Raw genomic sequence first — 20701 nt, forward strand, 5'->3', positions numbered from 1 at the left:
ATATATACCCACACGACAGCTTACTTTGTAATTCTACTCCACTACAATTCAGAGGTTAACCTGGTATTTTTACTCCACTACATTTAGTTTAGTTACTTTGCAGATTCTGATTAATGATGTGAAATATAAACAACCCTTAAAGCAGACTTTAGTTACACCTGAGTAAAATTCAGGGAAGGTGATTGTCAAGTGCCAACAATCAGGAGAGATATTTGATAGGTGGTGCTTGAGAAGACGAAACATTTATCTGCAGATCTCTATAAAGTATATTCATTACTCGTTATTCTCTACTAATAGTTAATTAAAAACTGTATAATGGCTATTTTGCACATCCCTTTCAAGATTTCAAGATTTTCTAAGGTTTATTGATCATATACACAACTTGGGTCGCAGGTTCCTCAACAGCGCATTACAAGACATCTATCAATATGTGTGTACCTCCACCATTAAACTGTCATATTCTGCACATTTCTTATTCTATCTACATACATAAGAGTATAATTAATGTGTATAATATCAGTTAAAAGAAGTGCTTCAACATAGTTAACATTGCAGGAAAGCAATATATTAGACGTTAAGTACTTTGTCAGGCTTAATATTCATCGGTAGATAGATACCCCCAAAGCTTTTTTCTTGTTTAAAATAAGACCTTAACCTAAAGTATTCTTTAATGTGTTAATAAAGGTTAATTCGTTTTTCTGTTTTGCACATCCTCCTATTAATATCTTTGTACATCCGGCACTAAACTGTTTTATTGTAGAGATCAATTATAGTATCTTCTTGACTTTTTATATTCTATATTTCCATCATTGACCTTCTACTTTCCCCCTATGAAAGTATGTACTCTTAATATTGTTTTCATCAAATAACATTATTCAACAAAAATAATTCAATAACGTGCTTTAACCACTAGGCGGTGCACACAAGGTACACACAGCATACTAATAATAACTTTGTATTATTAGTGTAGAACACTTATGTATGTATAACATCTGAAGATGTGTAGTTTTATTCATGTTTTTACATAATTTTACAGGATATTGCTATATTATTTCACATGTTTTACTTCTACACATTAATATCTGATTTGTAAAACATCACAGACAGAAAGGTATATCCGTCATTTAATGGTACGCTATTGAAATTCTGAATCCATAGATGTGTCTCCCATCACCCAAATCCCCTGACTATTCTCTCAACTCAGTATTTACATTCTTATATTCAAAGAAAATCAGTAATATCTTTAAAAACTACAAGTCCTTTTCTATCAGCTGTGCACCGTTATGGTGTAAATATAACCTATTATCTACCAATTGGATCAAATATAAAAGTCAGCCGAATTACTATTGATACTGCAAGGAGACGTATTTTGTGAAAATAAATTGAAGATGTTGTTTAATTGTTGATATATTTATGATCCACATCAAGTATTCAGTTTTGGCGGCAGTTCCTCATGTTTGTCTAGAAGTCTTCTCATCAGGGCTCTATAAATAAAGAACTACGGCATATGTATAATATTTAATGCAGCCGAACCGTGTATTACAATGCCGTTATGTGATGACTTCCAAAGAGAAAAGCAAGAACACTCTGAATTAGGTATTATTTTATTTTTCGTTTTCGGATATCACAACTTATTAACACCATATCCCAGTGTTTATTGCGGCTAAAACATCCAATCAACGAGCTTCAAGCTGAGGATCTTGGGTAATCAGTTCGGTGGGTTTGTGGTGTGTATCGCTCGAAATGTCCCGTCTGTTTCCGGTGACTTTATTTACGGCTAAAAAGCCCAAGATTATAGAATTAAACGAATAAATAAAAACAAGGATAATTGTGTGTTATGGTTGAGTAAATAACAGTGTGTTATTTAGAAAAGAATAACAAATTAGAAGGAAAAGATTTTAAAAAATACAGATTTCAGTATTTTGAGGCTCTAAACCCCATTTATTTTCCTCACAGACGGGAAAAAAGTCCGACATTATACGATTTAAAATAAAAACAAATAAATAAAAAGATAAAACACTGGCATGTAATTTACGTTAGAATAAATAGAATCGTTTTGAATAATAGATGATAGTCAAATCTACGTCACTTTACAGCCCCGCCCACTTTTGGGGAAACCAACGCTGTCATTTGAACGGCGATCAAGCCTGAAGCCACAGAGCTCTTCTTTTACTGTCCTTTCTTCTTAGAGGAAGTACAGAAACAAGTAACTCTGGATTTGTTTTAATCTTTGAGGTGCAATAAACGACACAGCAGCTTTTTGTCATGTTAAAACTATTATTTTCTGCCTCGCTCATGAGAGTAACAGCTGCCGAAATTACAGCCTCGCCTACTGATTTTAATTTAACCATATATCGAGCCCGATTCTCGATTTCAAATGTGTGCTCTAAAATGATATTTATAAATGACTATTATCATTATTATAAGCAAGGCAATAAATGGCAAAGATATGTAGAAAATAAACGTATTTAAGATACGTTCATAACGAACGTAACGTGGGAGAAAATACGTTTCTAGAAGATATGTAGAAAATAAACGTATTTACGATACGTTCATAACGAACGTAACGTGGGAGAAGATATGTTTCTAGAAGATATGTAGAAAATAAACGTATTTGAGATACGTTCATAACAAACGTAACATGGGAGAAAATACGTTTCTAGCTAAACGTAATTGAGAATGCAGTTTAGTTCTGTGGGAACGTAATTTTTAGGAGACAGGGTTGAGTATAAACAACAGATTGGTTCTCATAACATTCTCACTGCTGTGCTGTCCCAAATGTTTTAAACCTTGGGCAGACAAGCACACACACACACACACACACACACACACACACACACACACACACACACACACACACACACACACACACACACACACACACACACACACACACACACACACACACACTTTGGATGAGTAATCACTTCATCCAAATTGTAAATTGTTGCCTTCTTTAAAGTTATTAGTAATTCAAGATTAATTATTAAATTAAATTAGGTACATAACATAGAATAAACAAAATAACTTTGATTTGATCATTTTGTTCACAACATTAGACCTTGTCCTCTAATCTCTACTAGAATAAGATAAGTGTGCATGTTTGGGTATTTTAACACTCCTGTAATGTACCTAATCTTGTTATCCTTTTCATTACAGAGCTGGGAAAATGGTGTATTGATTAGATTCTGATCCGTGCAGTCCAATTTTGACTGACTTTAGTTCTAATGTTAATTTGATTTCAACCCATAAGGAATTATTTAGATTAACTCAACATTTCACATGATGGATTAGTGCTCCATATTTTCCCCACTAATTTGTTGTGCAATTAGGCCAATGGTAAAGAGAGACATTGATGACCTTGTGTCCCTTTTGTTGGTACGTGGTTCCATTCTGTCTATGGCCTTGGACGATTTCACTAAGAATCACCCAGTTCTGACAGTCCGGCTGAGTGCAGTCACAGAGATGCTATGGCTGCTCTACATGAAATGACATTAATGGTCTGGTCTGAGAATGGACACCATTCCCTGCTTCCAGAGACAATGCCGCTCCTCAAACTGAACAATACTGTCTCACGTGGGCCACTCCCCCCACCAAGCCATGAACTGAAAGCTTGACATCTGCTTTGAACACCTGGAAGCCTCCCGGTCACACCAGCACCAACCCTTGGGTCAGTCAGATGGGACTAACGGCTTAACTTAGGGCATTTGGTTCAGAAATATGACTCTCGGTACCGCAGAGTGGGTTGTTTTTTTAAGGCTATTCATACTGCTATGCAGAGGATGCCTGTAGGTTGGCAAGCTGTTAAAAGCCCCTACTATTTAAAAAAAAAATAGGCCTAATGTCAGGGGCCTCTTAGTTCACATTATATGGACAATGTTTCCACCTGGTGAAACTGAAGGCTGCACGGTACTCAGGCTACAATATGACCATTCTGTTTCTGCTCTAACGATTCAATTGATAGATTCTACATCAAAAACAATTAGCTTTTATTGTTTCCAATGATAACGTCATTTTAAGTGGAGGAATGCAAACCTGTTTTCAAATGTAAGGTTTTGAATTTGTTTGACATTTCTCAGATGTTAAGGGGATGAAGCTTTTCCTCCCAAATCAGATATGCTTTGTTTTTTTAACAAAGGTATGCATTTCCTGCATAATATATATTTCTCACAATTGTTTTTTTGTAAGCTGCACACAGGTGATACTGAGTCTTCTCAAGTAATAGATTACACCATGCTTAAATAGACTCCTAAGTTATTATTTCATATGTGACATGTAAGAAAAGGGAGGGAGGAGTCAATTATATTGAGTAATTGATTTTATATTGGAACATTTATTTCTCAAACCTGTTTTATGGAAGAGGAAAATATTTCTGATAAACTAATCTTTTATCAAACGGTAAATGGTGAGTTAATATAACATTTAGAATCATTGAGAAGGGGTGATATCCACAGGGACTAGCTCACCTTTAACTTAAAATAACATTTCTCTGCTTTGGACTGATGAGTATATGATTCTTGCATGTTAAATGACTAACACAAACCTTACATGTATGCATGTGCATGTGTCAGGAAGGCTCCCAAATAATTCTGAGGGGCCTATCCTATTTTTGTATTTAAATGATAATGTGCTAATCCATTACTTGAGTTGTCGGCACTCAGGAAAACATCCCTATCAAGTGTTACCCCAATAACTAGGACAGCTCTGAAGGCCAAGGGTCAGAGAGAGAGGGTCACACTCTCCGGCTGCAGAGGGCACCCCCAGCCACGGGCAAGGAGGCACGAGGTCGTTCGAGATGAGAGGATTCTAATCTTCAACTATCTGAGGAGAGGGGATGCTTCTTCACCATTCTGCTCGGTGGGCTCAGGCAGACAACCCTGCGGGACGAGCGAGGACTTCAGAGGCTACAAGGTTCCTTGTTTCTTGGAGGATCAGATGTCTTCCTAACCTCTCCCATCACGGGGGGAGACCTGGATGCGCCACTTGGAATACGCAGTTTTGTCTGGCACTGCTCTCAAGCAGATAGCAGAAGGAATGCAGGCGGATGAGCCTCCGTTTCACTGGGGGGATCAACTACAGTGCTCACTGAATGAGCCACACAAAAGCAGAGCAATTGGGGGGTTTAAATATGGCGCTCTGAGGAAGAGTTTGAGCCAATCAGCACCTCAGTGCTAATCTACAGTATCAGGATGCCTTTACACACACCAGACACTCTTTGTCATAAAGAGAGGAGGAGAACGAGTCAGAAAGACTGAAGGACACGTTTTTACAGCTCTCGTACAAAGATGAACTTTGAATTGATTTTATATCTTGGATGTTTACATATGTACAATTAATGACTGTCTTTATATTTCCAATGACCAGACATGTGTTGAATAGTGGTGATTAATATATTTTTGCCGGATCAGATTACACTTTCGCACTAAACAAAATTAATTCAGATTATAAAGTATTGAATCATAAGATATTTTCTACTATTATAACAGATAATGTTAATATCCTTAATCGTCCAGCAATCAGGCTTAACAACACTACTCTTTAATGCACGGGTGGGGAACCTTTTTCCTCTCAAGGGCCATTTAAATTTTTACAATATCCTCAGAGGGCCGTACAAATTAGTGACCTCTGCTTAAAATAACTAAAATCACAGCCCATTCATTTCATTCTGTGCAAAGAAAAAGCAACCTCTTAACCCAGATATCTCACCATGACTCGTGTATGCATGCACGGTGTGGCGTGACCACCAAAACAAAACATCTCTCAACACCCATATGAAACAGAACTGGAAGCAGATTTACTTTTCTTTATGAATATTTTACAAATCACTCTCCTTTTAAACTGTATTCTTCTTTATTAATAACAACTTTTTTTTACTGTCATATAGTATTTTGTACCTGTTTACTTTATTCTCTTATTTTTTTATAACTATAATGATCATATAAAGATGTGCCTTTACCTCACTGGTTGTAGAAAAAGCTTCTTATATTCGTTAGCATAGCTAGCTAACCAGATGCTAATAACAACAAAGTTATTGACTGTATGATCAGTATGACAGATGAACAGATCGCGACTGGGCTTTCAACTAAAGACACAGCCACGCAAAAACTGCGGCATGTGTACGGCTCCTTATGGCTACTGCAATTTCTGAAGTGCTGGAGCGGCGTTCTGGTGCTCTCCGTCAGAACTGCATCCCTGTCAGTCGAGACATATACCACGTGATGACCTTTATATATACAGTCTATGCGCAGGGATCACCAACTACATTTGTCCAAGGGCCAAAATGTATCCAATAGACACTATCGCGGGCCAGCGATTTTTATATAGTCCAGAATTTTGAAGTTGTAGACCGGGGGGGGGGGGGGGGGGGGGTATTGAGTGTTCTGTAATCAGTTACTAAATACTGAATACATGGCTCTGAAAGTAATCAGAATACAGTTACGTGTCTTAAACGTTGGAATCGGGTCTACTTTAACGTATTCAGATTACTTTTAGAATACTTTTGGAATACTTTATTTTTCTTTCCATAACAAATGGGTATATTTTGGTGAACAGGAGACACGTATTTTACTGTTTTAATGGGTTATCAATAACTCAAACACAACATCTTGGTGTCATTCTGGACAGCTCCCTCTCATCTGCACCCCACATAAAAAACATCACCCGGACTGCATTCTTTGTACTGTCTTAAAACCTTTCCTTAGAATAGGTTATGAATTGTAAGGTGTCCTTGGGTGCTTTGAAAGGCGCCCCTAAATAGAATGAATTATCATTATTATTTATTATCTGAAACAATGTTATAACTTTTAAAACTTTTTCCAGTCACTTGCCCCAGGCATTCAACAGCAGCAGGCCATTCACTTTGATTTGATCCCGTTATGAAATGTCATCATTTCGACAATAAAGAAATTCTACATAAACGTTATCTTGCACATTTTATCTAACCATCTCCATTTCTAACTTTCAATATATTTTAAAAGAGATCTCTCTCTCTCATCTGCGTGCGGGGGCGGGGCCTCACAGACACGCTGCATCTCTCTCTCGCTCACAGACATGCTGCAGCGCCGTGCAGTGTGCACACAGCTCTGCCGGTAATGAATATTACATTTTGTGAGGACATTTTTCCACCAATAATTCCAATAAGTATTCCAAAATGTATTCACTTCAGGTTTACGAAAGTAACTGTAATCAGATTACTCGTTTTTCAAATGTAACGCCAGCTGAATACAGTTAGCCTACTTGATTTTTGTATTCTGATTACGTAACGCCGTTACATGTATTCAGTTACAACCCAACCCTGCTTCTAGGCTACTGTCCCGCAGCTCCTGCCTCTCTGTTGGACTCTGTCGCAGCGGACCTACTGCGGTGGTGCGGAGCGCACAAACCAGACTCTTCACAACGAAGGATCACTTCTTCTTCAAGGCAGGGAAGGTTTCGCAGTACGCAGTCTACTGTCCCGCAGCTGCTGCCTCTCTGTTGGACTCCGGTACTGCACACAGTGGTTACTGCGAACGCAGTAACCACGCCGCAGTCACCCCCGTCGTGCGGGCCGGATGAGAATGTCTGGCGGGCCGCCAGTTGGTGGTTGTCACTGTCACTGGTCTATGGTGATGACACGTTAAACTCGAGGGCCGTACCAAATTGTCTCGCGGGCCGTATACGGCCCGGAGGCCGGAGGTTCCCCACCCCTGCTTTAATGTATTATCCATGATGTTTCAAGTAGTGGATTAATTTCAGTTTTGGCCCAAAACAAATATTTATAATATTTCATATAACAATTATGTAGCATATTTGATCCTCAAATTAGAGAAGTATAATTTAAAGAAATTGATATTCTCAACATTAGATAAACACAGAAGAATCCTTTCCAAGTACCATAAGTAGATGCTCAGGTAAGTATGGCTAATAGGAATAATTGATAGACTTAATTTGGTACAGATCAGTGGTAGCATTTACAAATGTAATAATTCAAGTTTTAAGAATGTTTAATCCTTCCTTTCCAGGTTTTTACAAAAGTCTTTGAATATTTGCCTAACTTTTCCTTTTCAGATTTTGAACAATGTACTTGACTAAAATGAATGTATTGATTTCACTAAGTGCCTTACTCTTGACTAAAGCGTATTTAAGTAAACGTAAAAGTAATCCTAAAATTGAGGACACTGCACTTTTGCAGATTACAGATTGATCAAATCACCATTGTGAATTCTATACTCTAACTGTGAATTTTTAGCTGGATCTCTTACGATCCTGAGTTTTAACATGCTTTTGACTAGTGATTGCCTTGAAGTAAATCTTTAAAGCGGCAAGCTGGTTTTGATTTTATAGTTTGATGAATGAAATTAACTAATGGTAAATGATAAAAGATATTAGTTTAAAACAAATATTTAGCCATTGTGCACCTGTGTTTTATGTGTGTTCATTATTATGCTTTTGACGAAAGATGATCAAACACTGATGAGATGATTTTTCCTATTATGATTGGCTGTATCAATCATTGTGATTGAATGTTTCAATCTTATTCTACTTTGTGATGTAATTAATGTAAGGTGAGACCACACTCGAATCTGGAGTTAATTGAGTTAAGTTTATTGAGTTAATTATTGACCAAATTAGTATTAGACTAATGTGTTTAGGTTATCATAAATGATAAAAAGAGAGGACTGTTATGGAAATAATTATCATAGACGCCAAGATGTGACATACAGGACAAACCTTGATGTCTGTTTACCTCCTTTAAGGACACAGGCTGCTTCAGCCAATAATGTTATTGTTCCCATTCTGTGACCGGTCAATACTGGGTCACAGATGGTCTGTATTGTGGGTACACTGGGACACTTCCTTCTCTGTTGTCAGAGGACTCCAGGGCATGACATATGCAAGGCCATAAGTGGCGGAAGCTGGTAACTTAGTGTGCCCAAACTATCTAAAGCTATCTTATCAAAACATGTTGATGACTCTCTGTGGAACCAGTTAAATGGGCTGGCAAGAGAGAGTCTCTCCAGAATTGACGTGGCAACTCTACCGTGAAGTCAGAACCTCTGGCTCTTGGACTTGTGATGTGAATCCTCCGGCCGTTAACTCCAAATAAACCATCAGTGTTTGACATCAAAGCTACTGCTCCTACCGTGTCTCCTTCCTGAGTCGGTGACTCCCACTGCATAGCTACACAGAAGTTTCCTCTACAAATAGATTAAAAATCGTGTTGGTGAACACGAAATGCCGTGAGACTGGGTTGTCATATTGCATCAAGCTTTATGTATGAAGTGTCTGAGTGCAACAATGTGTATGCCATACATCCAGACTCATTGACATGCAAATGTGTCATGATTAAGTTAAGGGAGAAGATTATCCCTCTACCAAACAACATTGAACAAGACTGATTTGACTGGACATCAAGGAAGCCTCAAGAACTCATTCAGACTATAAGCTTGATGTAATTCACCGGATAACGAATGAGATTAAATAATGAGCCTATAATGGGAAAATAAGAGTACTAATTTCTAATTCTCTGCACAATGAATTCTGTCATTTTGATGTTCTGCTGTTTTAGTCTGTGTTCTTCTAATTAGTGTCTACAGTGTGTGCCTATTGAGCTGTTTAGAGCCATGTGGGACAAAACCTGATCATGCCCCTCCCTCTCACTGTCTAAGTCAATGGTGACTGTAAAAACTACATTGCGAATGCTCAGAATGTTTTCCTATTTAATGTGTGTGGCAAAAAAATAATGACCATAGGGGCATTGAGCTGCCATCCCCACCATACGTCATCTCACATCATTCAGAGCTGATTGGCTGTAAGTACGTGTGCCGCGAAAAGTGTGGTGTGTGAAAAGGAGACGAGAGAGCTGCAGTGACGCGTCCTAAAACCCGGAAGTAAGCTGCGCATGGCTTCCCTCGACAAAAAAGCAATGAGATTTCTCCATAGGATTTTAGAAAATAGCTCCAAATAAGGTCTGTGGGAAACAAACCTGTTAGATAAATGTACGTTTTGTTCAGCCGGATAATATCCACATGTCTACCCTACTTTTATAATTTTCGAATCATAAATCTATTGATTAGATTAAATTTATGATAGACTTTTGAAACTACAAGAACATAAGGAGGACTTTTACAAAAAAGTAATAGAGATTTTTGTCCAGAAGGATAGGCAAATGGACTTCATCTTCATGTCAAGGTAAGACTGCAATTTTATTGAAAATGGGATTTTACTAAGAGAGAACAATTCAATATTTAAATGATAAAATTACATTTTTTGGGTATCCTTTTGTTGAACTGTCTGTTTAAAATTAATTGAAGCATCAGACAAAAAAAGCTTTTGAAAATAATATAATATTTTGATTTAGGTCAAAATATAATATTTGTAAACCTGAAGAGTCAGTGCCAGTGCCTCACCAGCCATGAACCTCACTGCAGAAGCTTATAGACATCTAAGTTGTTTGTGCCCCACCACTTTTGTACATATAAAAACGCCACTGTACATTACCAATGTGTTTTAGGAACCTGTTCTGACCCTGACAAACATCAAGTGCCTTCTGTCAAGTAAGTCTTTGTGCATTAATACATGATGGTAATAGTCCAGACGACCAGACCTATACACTTCCCAGAGGTGTAAACAAAGTACACTATTCACAAGTATAATAAAATAAACACTAACAAACAAAGTACACTGAAGTACAGTTTAAAATGAACTAACATTAAAGTGCACTGTTTGTAAGTATACTTATGTACACTTCTAATGAAGTGAAATTAAAGTCTACTTAAATAAAGTATACTAATAGTGTATTACAAAGGACTTGCAAATATTTAACTTTTTAAAAGTAGACTAATGTACCACTTTAGGTATTTGCAAGTTAATGTACTTTTTAAAAGTACAATGAAGTACAAATGAAGAAAAACGTATATTAAAGTGCACTTTTTATAAGAGTACTTAAATACACTTCTAATGAAGTGAAATTAATGTACACGTTAATAAAGCATGCTTAGGGTATTACAAAATAATTGTACTTTCGATCAGTATACTTAATGACCACTAAGTATTGGCTAATTTAGTACGTAGTAGCGAAAGTGTACTTACTTGCAATTCACGATACACTTAGATTCAAGTACACTTTTAATAAGCACACTGAAATACCACTTTAAGTATTTCAGAAATAGTACATTTATTTTTAGTACATTGAAATTGAACTAAATGACATCTATTTTGAATTACGCTTTTTAAAAGTACATTTTAAACATACTTTCAATTAAGCACAACAAGTAAAAGTATACTTGTATACACTTTTGTATACTTAAATTATATTTCTAATAAACTAAAGTATACTACTTTTTGACCTGGGGTTCCTAAGTACAATTTTGAGAGACTTGATTATTAACGTGTTTTGCTTATTTGTACTTCTACTCCACCACAATTCAGAGGTTTTACTCCACTACATTTATTTTAATACCTTTAGTTACTTTGCAGATTTTGATTAATAATGTGAAATATAATCAACACTACACCTGGAGTAACATTCACAAGCTATCCTGCAGTATACAAAGTAATTAAAACTAGATGCACCTTTACCAGCTTTAATAAACATGTTAATGCATCAATAATTATAATCAAAACATATTTATATTATTCTGAAATGGGCCTATATCTGCATAATAAGTACTTATACTTTTGGTACTTTAAGTATATATTGAAGCTAATACTCTTGTACTTTTTTAAAGTAAAATTTGCAATGCATGATTCTTACTTGTAGCAGAGTATTCATACACTCTGGTACTTATAGTTTTACTTAAATACAGGATCTGAGTACTTCTCCCACCTCTGAATACATTCATCACATTAACTGCTGCGTTGCTCCATCATGCCCTGCCATGACGCAGAGAACCCGGAAGACGTGTGTTTGCTGTCAATGCCAGCGACAGAGGACTGAGAGCTGAAAACCCGCATTTAAGACAAGATGGCAGGACTGCCCCGCAGGATCCTTAAGGTAACTATTACACACTTTAAACAGCAGCAAAGGTCCATTTTCTGTCAGGGTGGAAACTCTACATACACTGTCTGAACTCCCGGTGCTGGTTCACAGTTTTGTTTGCTAACGTTAGCACCTAGCACGCTAAAGCAACTTCCGTTTCATTCCTGTGCCCAGATAGCGAAACACTTTGGGGTTAAAAATACACCAACCTTTTGTGTAAACGGCGCATGGATGTGGTCTGTGTCGGGACCATATCTTCCAAATGTAGTTCTCAGGCACAACAGTGTTCTCTAATAGCCCTTGCTCAGATCGTGGTGCTGACTGAATAACTGGCTAACAATGCTAACAGTGCTAGCAACGTAGCTTTGTTTGTGAGTGAATGATAATAAAACGACAGGAACAAGCTAAAGCGACCCTGGTAGCCTGATGATCTCTGTGTCATATTTTTCATACATGAATTTAGCTCGGCAGGGATAATCGCCTTTTATAATCTTTTTTTTGTTTGTTTTTTTGCATAGTTTAGCCTTTTCATTAAGTGAAGTTCCTAAGTATGTACCATGTTTTATACATAAATGCGGTTTCCCATCCTTAGTGAGTATTCACATAACAAAGTATTATAGATGAAACGTTTGATACTTGAAGAGAAATCACTTCCACTGCAGGCTTAGGCCCCTGACTCCATGTGGCAGCATCCAAAACGAGCTGCTCAGCATAGGTTTCTAAAGATACAACTCAATTACTAGCCTAATAAAAAAAAAAGCAATCGCATCATAACTCAAATTTCTCAGAAAATATGATGTGAAATAATTTGAAGGAATATCTTTTCAAGATAGTGAATGGTGATGTTTTTATTTACTTTACATTACCAATGAGTTAATTGCAATTAACACACTGGACTCAAATGTTGAACCTTCAGGATACAAGCTTCTCTAAAATGTATGCTCCTTTACCCTAATAATACACATTTAAAAAAAAATGTGTAAGTAAAAAAGTCGATTCAAATAAATGTAGTCATTCACCCATTTTATCATCTTTATTGTTCTACTCCTGCGTGCCAACACCTAATGATTCCTCTCTAACTATTGGGGTAATGTTATAACGTCTATGTTATGCATCATGTATACATACATTGTCAGTAAACATAGCTACACCTTCTTCTTTTTTTTATATTTAAAATCCTTTTACTTTCCCTTGAAATGTTTGTGTTCTTTTTGCACTAGTTATTTAATTTATTTAAATAATTAGTTGTTAAATACTTAACAAATGCTCAATACTTAACACTAGTCAAGTATATACTTTAGGTATAAGTATACAAAAAATATATTTTACCACACTGAGGATTTATTCATTTTATTACCAGAAAACATGCAATATGGTCAAATATGCTATGCTATATGCTATATCGCCCAGCCGTAACAGGGACATGAATGATGTTTGAGATCAGGCTGCACAGGTGGGTGAGTCAGAAGGTCACAGACTGGTGTTGGTGGGAAAAGGTGGACGTTTTGGGAACAGTACTTAGCGGATGGAGCCCTTGAGCCCTCGGAGCGTGTGACTGGGACTGGGAGCCCCTCTCGTCTGTGTTTTCACTGCATGGTTTTGTCTGTGGGTTATCTGAAACATTTCAGGAATCTCACTCCCAGTTGCATTCGGGAAAGGAACGGCAAAAACAAGAGTGCCGGCTGTTGGCATGCTTTACTTCATGCTGTTTTCTCATGCATGGATGTTATTTATTTATTGTTCTGTTGATTTCAGGCATGAACAGAACAGGGGGATTATAGGTTTTAAGATTGTGAATGTACATTTAGAAAACAGTTTGGAGAATGGAGACCATAAAACAGTAGCTCAAATCAAGCAATCTAAATAGTTCATAGCCTATATATAGTAGCTGCACACCACTGCCATGATGTCCTATTCCTTTGCACTTTTAATACGTTGCTGTTGTCGAATGCATCCATCAGGCGTGTCACTCATGCTGCCTCATGCCTACCACAACAGATATCAGATACCTGCTCCTCTTTCACTCTAGAGGTGTGTTCTTCTGTTAGTCACATGGCTGACACTGAGGATCTTTGCTACAGTGGTTGTTGGAAATTAAAGTAATGGCCGACTGTGGAGCGGTGGCTGAGACAGTGTCACCTCTAGAAGACAGTTACAGAGTGCACAGAGATTCAGCATTTTGCCTCTACTGCAGGCAACGTCACCCTCCCCCCTGTGTTACAGGATAAAAGCCAAGCAGGCAAGAGTAAACCTTCCACCTGCCATCTATTGTCATGTCTGGTTAGAGAATAATGGTGACTCACAACTTGTTTGCAACTCTCAGTTGGCAGAAGAATAATAATTTTGAATAAATAATTTTAATCAACAGGTTTTACCTATATGTAATTAAAAATCCTAAGGAGGATTCACCTAATTCTGGGGAAGGTAGTTGTTGGCAATACACTTTCAGCATATTGTTATTCATTAGTTCTGAGAGAAACCATACTTTGGCCAATTGCAGCTCAAGAAAGTGCTAATGTTGGCTGTTCTGCAAATGCAGACTGAATTAATGCTGGAGTATCCTTCAGGAAAAATTCCTTATCCAGCAATTGCAAATGCTGCCTATTCTGCTAAGACAGAGCAAAGTCAGACTTAATCATCACGAGAGTTTGACAATATATGAAAATGGAGAGAAAATGTTTAGAGCCCTAAATCAAAGTGTATTATCTCAGATGGCTTCACAGGCCCTGTATTTGGCAAAGTAAACAAGAAAGAAAAAACAAAAAGGGGATAGTCTTCTAGAGTAGGGCTGTGCAATTAATCGTATTTTAATCGCGATTACGATTATGGCTTGCGACGATTATGAAAACAGCATAATTGACAGAATACGATTATTTTGCTGGGTGCGCTTTCGCCCCTCCCTAAAAGCCCACTCGGCCACGTGGGAGTGACATGTGTTGTGAGTGTTCAGCGCGAGCGAAGATGTCAGAACAAGAGCAGCAACTCGTTAAAAAGAAGGGTAAAACTATTTCCACTATTTGCAAGTACTTTGCCATTACATTCCACATCGCTAAAGATATGTGCCCAGTTAGCACTGTTAGCAACCAGGGCTTTAAGCAACTTGTCAACACGTTGGACAAGCGTTACGCGATGCCGTCTCGGTATTATTTCAGCAGGTCTGCGCTGCCTGCACTATATGACAAATGCCGTGGGGAAGTTGAGAGAGATGTGGCTTCAGCTGACTACTTTGCGACCACAACGGACCTATGGTCTAGCCCAGGGGTGCCCAACCAGTCGATCGCAAGATGTGTCTAAAAATAGAACAACAATATTCTGTTTTATCGTTAATGTCCTGTAACATAATCTTCCTGTGCCAGAATAATGCACTTGAACGCATCAAAGCTTTGTGATTGGCCGGCGTCACCCCATGTGTCAGGGCGTGGCTGAGGGTCTTCAGTACAGGTGGCAATATTGTCACCTGCCTGCGCTCATCTCTGAAACCAGACCATGTAAACAGGCTGGTGTTTCTTGCAAAAAATCTTTAAGAGATGACATGAGCAGTCCTACCAGCATTTGCCATGGTGGCCTAAACATTTTTATTTGGTCTTAAATTGTAGTTCAATATTTATTTCCTGTTACTTCTGGACCATGACGGTTGGCCAGCCTTCAACGTTTAACTGAGTGGAATATGTGGAATATGTTTTACCAAAATGTTGGCTATATGTTAAGGAGTTTTCAGTAGGTTGTGACAGTGCACTGCAACATATTGGATTTAATTTATTTTGGTCTAATTTATTTGTATTTATCATATTAATAATATATGTTTAGTATGGTTTTGGAAGTGTGCTCCAACATATTTGTTGATCTTGTTTATTGGTAAAATATTATTTGTTTTAAAGTTCAATAAATGGTCAATGAATAATCGTCAAAATAATCGTGATATCAATTATTGACCCAAATAATCGTGATTATGATTTTTGCCATAATCGCACAGCCCTATTCTAGAGTATCATTGTTGTACTTTGAAATGAATGACTAGTACTCCTACAGGTTACTGCATAAAGTGTCTATGCCTGTGGTTTCCTGGGGAGAGGGGCTGAGTCATTGTTTCTGCTCAGAGTTTGATTTAGCGCCATGATGCCATCGGCACGGGATTCGCAGAATGTGTCATAATGAGTGATCCCGGTTGAGCTGGTTTGCATAAAATAAAACCAGTTTCCAACAGTGCAGTTATCTGTAATGCTACATGAGACATTCCTAGATGTTACAAGCCACAGTTGTATTTTTAGCAGAAATAATGTATTACTTATTAAATTATGAAGTGTCAGCACTCACTGAAGGAGATGCGCTTGAAATGCTACTTCTAAATGTGTACTAGGGCTGCACGATATATCGTGTCGTGACGATAATCGTGATATGCGCATATGTGCGATATTCACATCGCGTGGAAGTGCGATTTTTTTTTTTAGGACTTGCGATATTAAGTAGGCAAATTAACTCAAACACGTCATGTTACAATTATTTTGCTGCTTGCTACAAAAGGAAAACTTGCGCGGCTCTCATGTCAGGGGTACTTGAGTGAGTGACATGCAGGCTCTGCATGCACAGCAAACCACCAATCAAATCTCCAAAGCAAACGGACCCGGTGATTAAAGGTAAAAACACTGAATAAAGTAGTTTCATGTGATTCTCCAGGGCAGTTCGGCGCTGCTAACCGAGCTTGCTCAGCTTGTTGCTCTGATAACTTAAGATCCAGACGTCCGTGACTAAAATCACAATGTCAGTTTTTTTCGATATCGTGCAGCCCTAATGTGTACGGTGTGACAGATGCTTTGTGCTGCATCTCTTTTAAAAATCTAACAACTATCAAGGTTTTATTTCCAGTTTCGTTTCTTTGTGCACCTACCCTACTTTCACGCTAGGAGTTGCATTCTTCGCTACAATATTTAGCAGTATTGTGGTGATAACTATGCGTTTTGCAGTGCAAGGTTAAATCACTTTATGTTACTGATAAATATTATTTAGGTTAATGTCTTCCTGTCTCTTTCTGTGCCAGGAAACTCAACGCCTGATTGCAGAGCCTGTCCCAGGCATCCGGGCCGAGCCAGATGAAGGCAACGCCCGCTACTTTCATGTGGTCATCTGTGGACCTCAGGACTCACCTTTTGAGGGGGGCGTTTTTAAACTGGAGCTCTTTTTACCAGAAGAATATCCCATGGCAGCTCCTAAAGTACGCTTCATGACCAAAATATATCACCCCAATGTTGACAAGTTGGGGAGAATCTGTCTAGACATTTTGAAAGGTAAGTCAACACTCTGTGATGTAACAGTTTATGCTTGGCTAGCTGTGTGTGGTTTACATTGTGCATAAAGGGCAGGTTTTCAACTGACAGAAAGTGTTTATTTTCCCCTGTTCTTTCTGTTGAGTCAGGCTTGTTACTGTAGAAACAGCGCTGTACGTTCTCTGTCCTCTGATGTTCCCCTGTGAATGAAGTGAGGGATTTGCCAATTTTATCTTGCTCAAAAGATCAAGGGCCTCTTATGTTACACTTGTGACCCCTGACTGAAGCTTTTCGCCAATACTACTGCACCGTCTCTTCACTCCTGCAGCTTTCAAAAAAAGATCATCCCTCTGCTTTTCCTGGCCTCAATTAGACTTTTATTAATCCCTGTTATTTTATTTTTCAGATAAATGGTCACCGGCTCTGCAGATTCGCACAGTGCTGCTATCAATCCAGGCATTACTAAGTGCACCCAACCCTGATGATCCCCTCGCAAATGACGTTGCAGAGAAGTGGAAGTCCAATGAAGTTGAAGCCATAGAAACAGGTGAGGGCTCTCATCTGGCTATGTTCAACAAAGGGTTTTAAATACATTGTTCTAACATTGAGTAATGAACCATATTTGTTACCTGAGGTCATTGCTGGTTATTTCAGTAATGGCAACCATAAATTCTAAAATTGAATTTGCAAGCAGGAATGAGGCAACCTGGTTGATCTCCCCCAATGTATTGTTTACAAATATATAATTACATTTTGTGATCATTTTGTTTAATTTGGAGGGATGAGGGATTTTGTAAATGTGTCTTAATGCAGGCTTTGAACAAACCACTTTGGTAAAATGAACGTCATTCATATTGTTTTTGTTTTCTTACTCTTTCCAGCCAAGTCATGGACCAGACTTTATGCTGGAAGCAGAAACGAGGTGTAGAGCAGCCCTACAAGTGGAAATCAAGTGTGAACACAACTCCTCATGTTCTGCCTCCTCCTACTTCAATTACATTTAAAGGACACAGTCTTAAATATATATAAACATATATATATATATTATAAAATAAACGTGAATATATTGTAAAGGAAAAAAACTCCTGCTGACAATTGGTGATTTAAATGCATACTAGTAATGAAATTACTCGTCTTTGTCCGTACTTACTACTGTTCAAATGCATGAGCTGAGATCTACTCACCTGGCTTTCTTTGTCCATTGACTTTAGAAAGCTTTCGCCAACTGCTGCTCTGACAAGCATGTTGAGGGGGGGAAAGGGTGTATGTGTGGGGGGTGGGTTTTGGGGGCCCTGGAGTAGTGGAATGGGCGGAGATTGACTAGATGTGGTTAACATTGTATAATCTTAACATTTATTTTAACTTTATTTCCTTGTGTTGCTGCTTTTTTTCCAAGCAGCTAACTAGCCCACTGTATGTTGACCCTCAGCTGGAGGCCATCCAGAGTTGTGTGCTGTGTAGATGGCCCAACTGGACACATAATCTATCGTTTGCCGTGCTTCTTCACATTTGGCTGCATTGGAAACAAAATGTTATGACTAAAACCCAAACTGAGCCTGCTACTGTCACATTAACTGTTTCAACCACTCTCAATGTAAACTGTAGGCTTGTTGATGGCGAGGGAGAGTGAGGAGGGCGGAGAGGACATTGTGGATCTTTCCTTAGTTTTAGCACATATGTTTTATTACCATATCAAGTCTTTTATATGTGAATCTTTCTTACTATTGCCATACTAAGTACTCTGCTTTCTCTCTGTATGCCCTCTCAGTTTAATGCTGTAAGACTCAGTGGTTTACTTTGCATTTATTTCACAAAGCGGCGGTTACATTTGAGCTGTTAGTTGTTTGATGACCTGGTGGTGGACAGGGTGTGGTTGGTGGGTGAGGAGATGCTGGGCTATTACGGGATCAAACTCCAAAACATCATGAAGGCTTTCACTCAATTGTTTTGACTGTTTTTTGGCCTTAAAAGTCTGTATTTAATTTTACTGTTTGTAAATTCATTCTTTCTATCAATCTGGGAAGGAAGTGTTTTCCTGCTCTCAGAATGCTATGAAACAGTCCATCTGTATACCTTTTATTTTCTGTAAATAAAATCTGTTGATTAATAAATGGTTGCCTGGGTGAAGTTGTTTATGGTGCACAATCATGTCCTTTATTTTACACTTTTATTACTTTTTACTGTAGGCCTACGTGGATTCTGTGTCCTCACTTATTCCCATCATAGTTCAACTCAACTTGAGATCTTATCATCCTCAATACGTGAAAACACATTTTGGGGTCTGTTTGAAAAATGAGAGTACAAAAATAGTTAAATAAATGTAGTATACTAGAATTAGAATTTTCTTCATAAATATTGTAAAATAGGATAATAAAAGCAGCAAAACTATAATTTATTACATCACTTGATTTATATTGTAAATTCCAATCACTATAGTTTAGTTTAGACTACATGGGAGGCTCTGAAAAAGGGAAATATGTCACTATAGTTGATTTACTACTGAAAAAGATTTAATACTATTCGGAACAGTTTAGGCTGCTTATTTGATCTTGTAAAGTGCTCATTACAGTAAAAAAAAAAAGTATGTTTCTCAATGACCAAAGGCACACTTGGGTTGATGAATTAAAATGCCCTTATTTAACATTGATTAAATTATGCCTTTTTTCGATTATTACTGATTGACATCATTTTTATTTTCTGTGTTTTTAAACTACTGGTAATTATAACTATTAAGCTATTTATAGTATTTCATTAAATTAATTGGAAGTTGTTTAAACTCAGCTTGCTACCTGTCTTTTTTAAATCTATTTATTTAAACATGATTCTGTCCTCACCATCAAGTAGGGGAGACCAGGGACAGTTGTAACACTTGTTGGGGTTTCCCCAATAAGTAAAAAAACATTTACATGAAAATACTATACAGTATGACGTTAAAAAAAAAAAAAAGTTTAAAAGGGGAGTGATTTGTAAAATATCCATAAAGAAATAGTAAATCTGTTTACAGTTCTGTTTCAAATGGGTGTTGAGAGATGTATCCAGATCTCTTCATTTTGCTCTCAAAGTGCACCAGATTCAGATTGATGCTTTTAACTTCACTATTTAACAAAAACAATCTTCCCGGGGGAGCATGCCCCCGGTCCACACACCACCTATAAAAATAGCACTTTACCCCTGCTTACACCTATATGCTGTGAGCTGATTATCGAGCCTTCATTGTAACAGTCGCGGGTACACTGTGTATTTGCGTGGGGATTGTTGCAGTCAATTCAACTGTAGCGACCGGTACATTAATGGGAAACCCTGAATGTGTGAGCTCCTCAAACGTCACGCTACCCCACAGCACCCCCAAAAGAAATCTTTGGCGCCGCCACTGAGCCTGCAACCCCGTTTTGAAGAAATGCGCAGTGCAAAACAGGCTCATTGCAGACACTAATGCTGTGATAAGACACTTTTTTTTAAAGGAAGGCTCACGTTCATATTG

General features: G+C 37.8%; 2 protein-coding genes across 2 annotated transcripts in view; one reads left to right on the plus strand and one right to left on the minus strand.

Moving 5' to 3' along the window:
• The window catches only part of si:ch211-219a15.3 (uncharacterized protein LOC563077 homolog), a 29933-nt gene extending 17603 nt beyond the window's left edge, over window positions 1–12330 (minus strand). Inside the window, exon 1 of the mRNA XM_034215646.1 lies at window positions 12169–12330. The gene's annotated coding sequence lies outside the window, so the exon portion shown is untranslated. The remainder of the gene's footprint in view (window positions 1–12168) is intronic.
• On the plus strand, window positions 11823–19334 carry ube2na (ubiquitin-conjugating enzyme E2Na). Its single transcript, XM_034215649.1, has 4 exons — window positions 11823–11974; window positions 16995–17241; window positions 17627–17767; window positions 18102–19334. The coding sequence occupies exons 1-4, from the start codon at window positions 11945–11947 to the stop codon at window positions 18146–18148; spliced, it is 465 nt and encodes a 154-aa protein (XP_034071540.1). The 5' UTR covers window positions 11823–11944; the 3' UTR covers window positions 18149–19334.
• Window positions 19335–20701: the final 1367 nt, after the last annotated feature.

This window comes from Gymnodraco acuticeps, unplaced genomic scaffold (assembly GCF_902827175.1).
Source record: "Gymnodraco acuticeps unplaced genomic scaffold, fGymAcu1.1, whole genome shotgun sequence".
Classification (NCBI taxonomy): Eukaryota; Metazoa; Chordata; class Actinopteri; order Perciformes; family Bathydraconidae; genus Gymnodraco; species Gymnodraco acuticeps.

Bases quoted from the DNA above. Each gene is read 5' to 3' on its own strand.
- ube2na (XM_034215649.1), top strand. From the start codon at position 11,945: ATGGCAGGACTGCCCCGCAGGATCCTTAAG. The intron at 17,242-17,626 runs GTAAGTCAACAC...TTTATTTTTCAG, and splicing joins CTGTCTAGACATTTTGAAAG to ATAAATGGTCACCGGCTCTG. The intron at 17,768-18,101 runs GTGAGGGCTCTC...TACTCTTTCCAG, and splicing joins AGTTGAAGCCATAGAAACAG to CCAAGTCATGGACCAGACTT.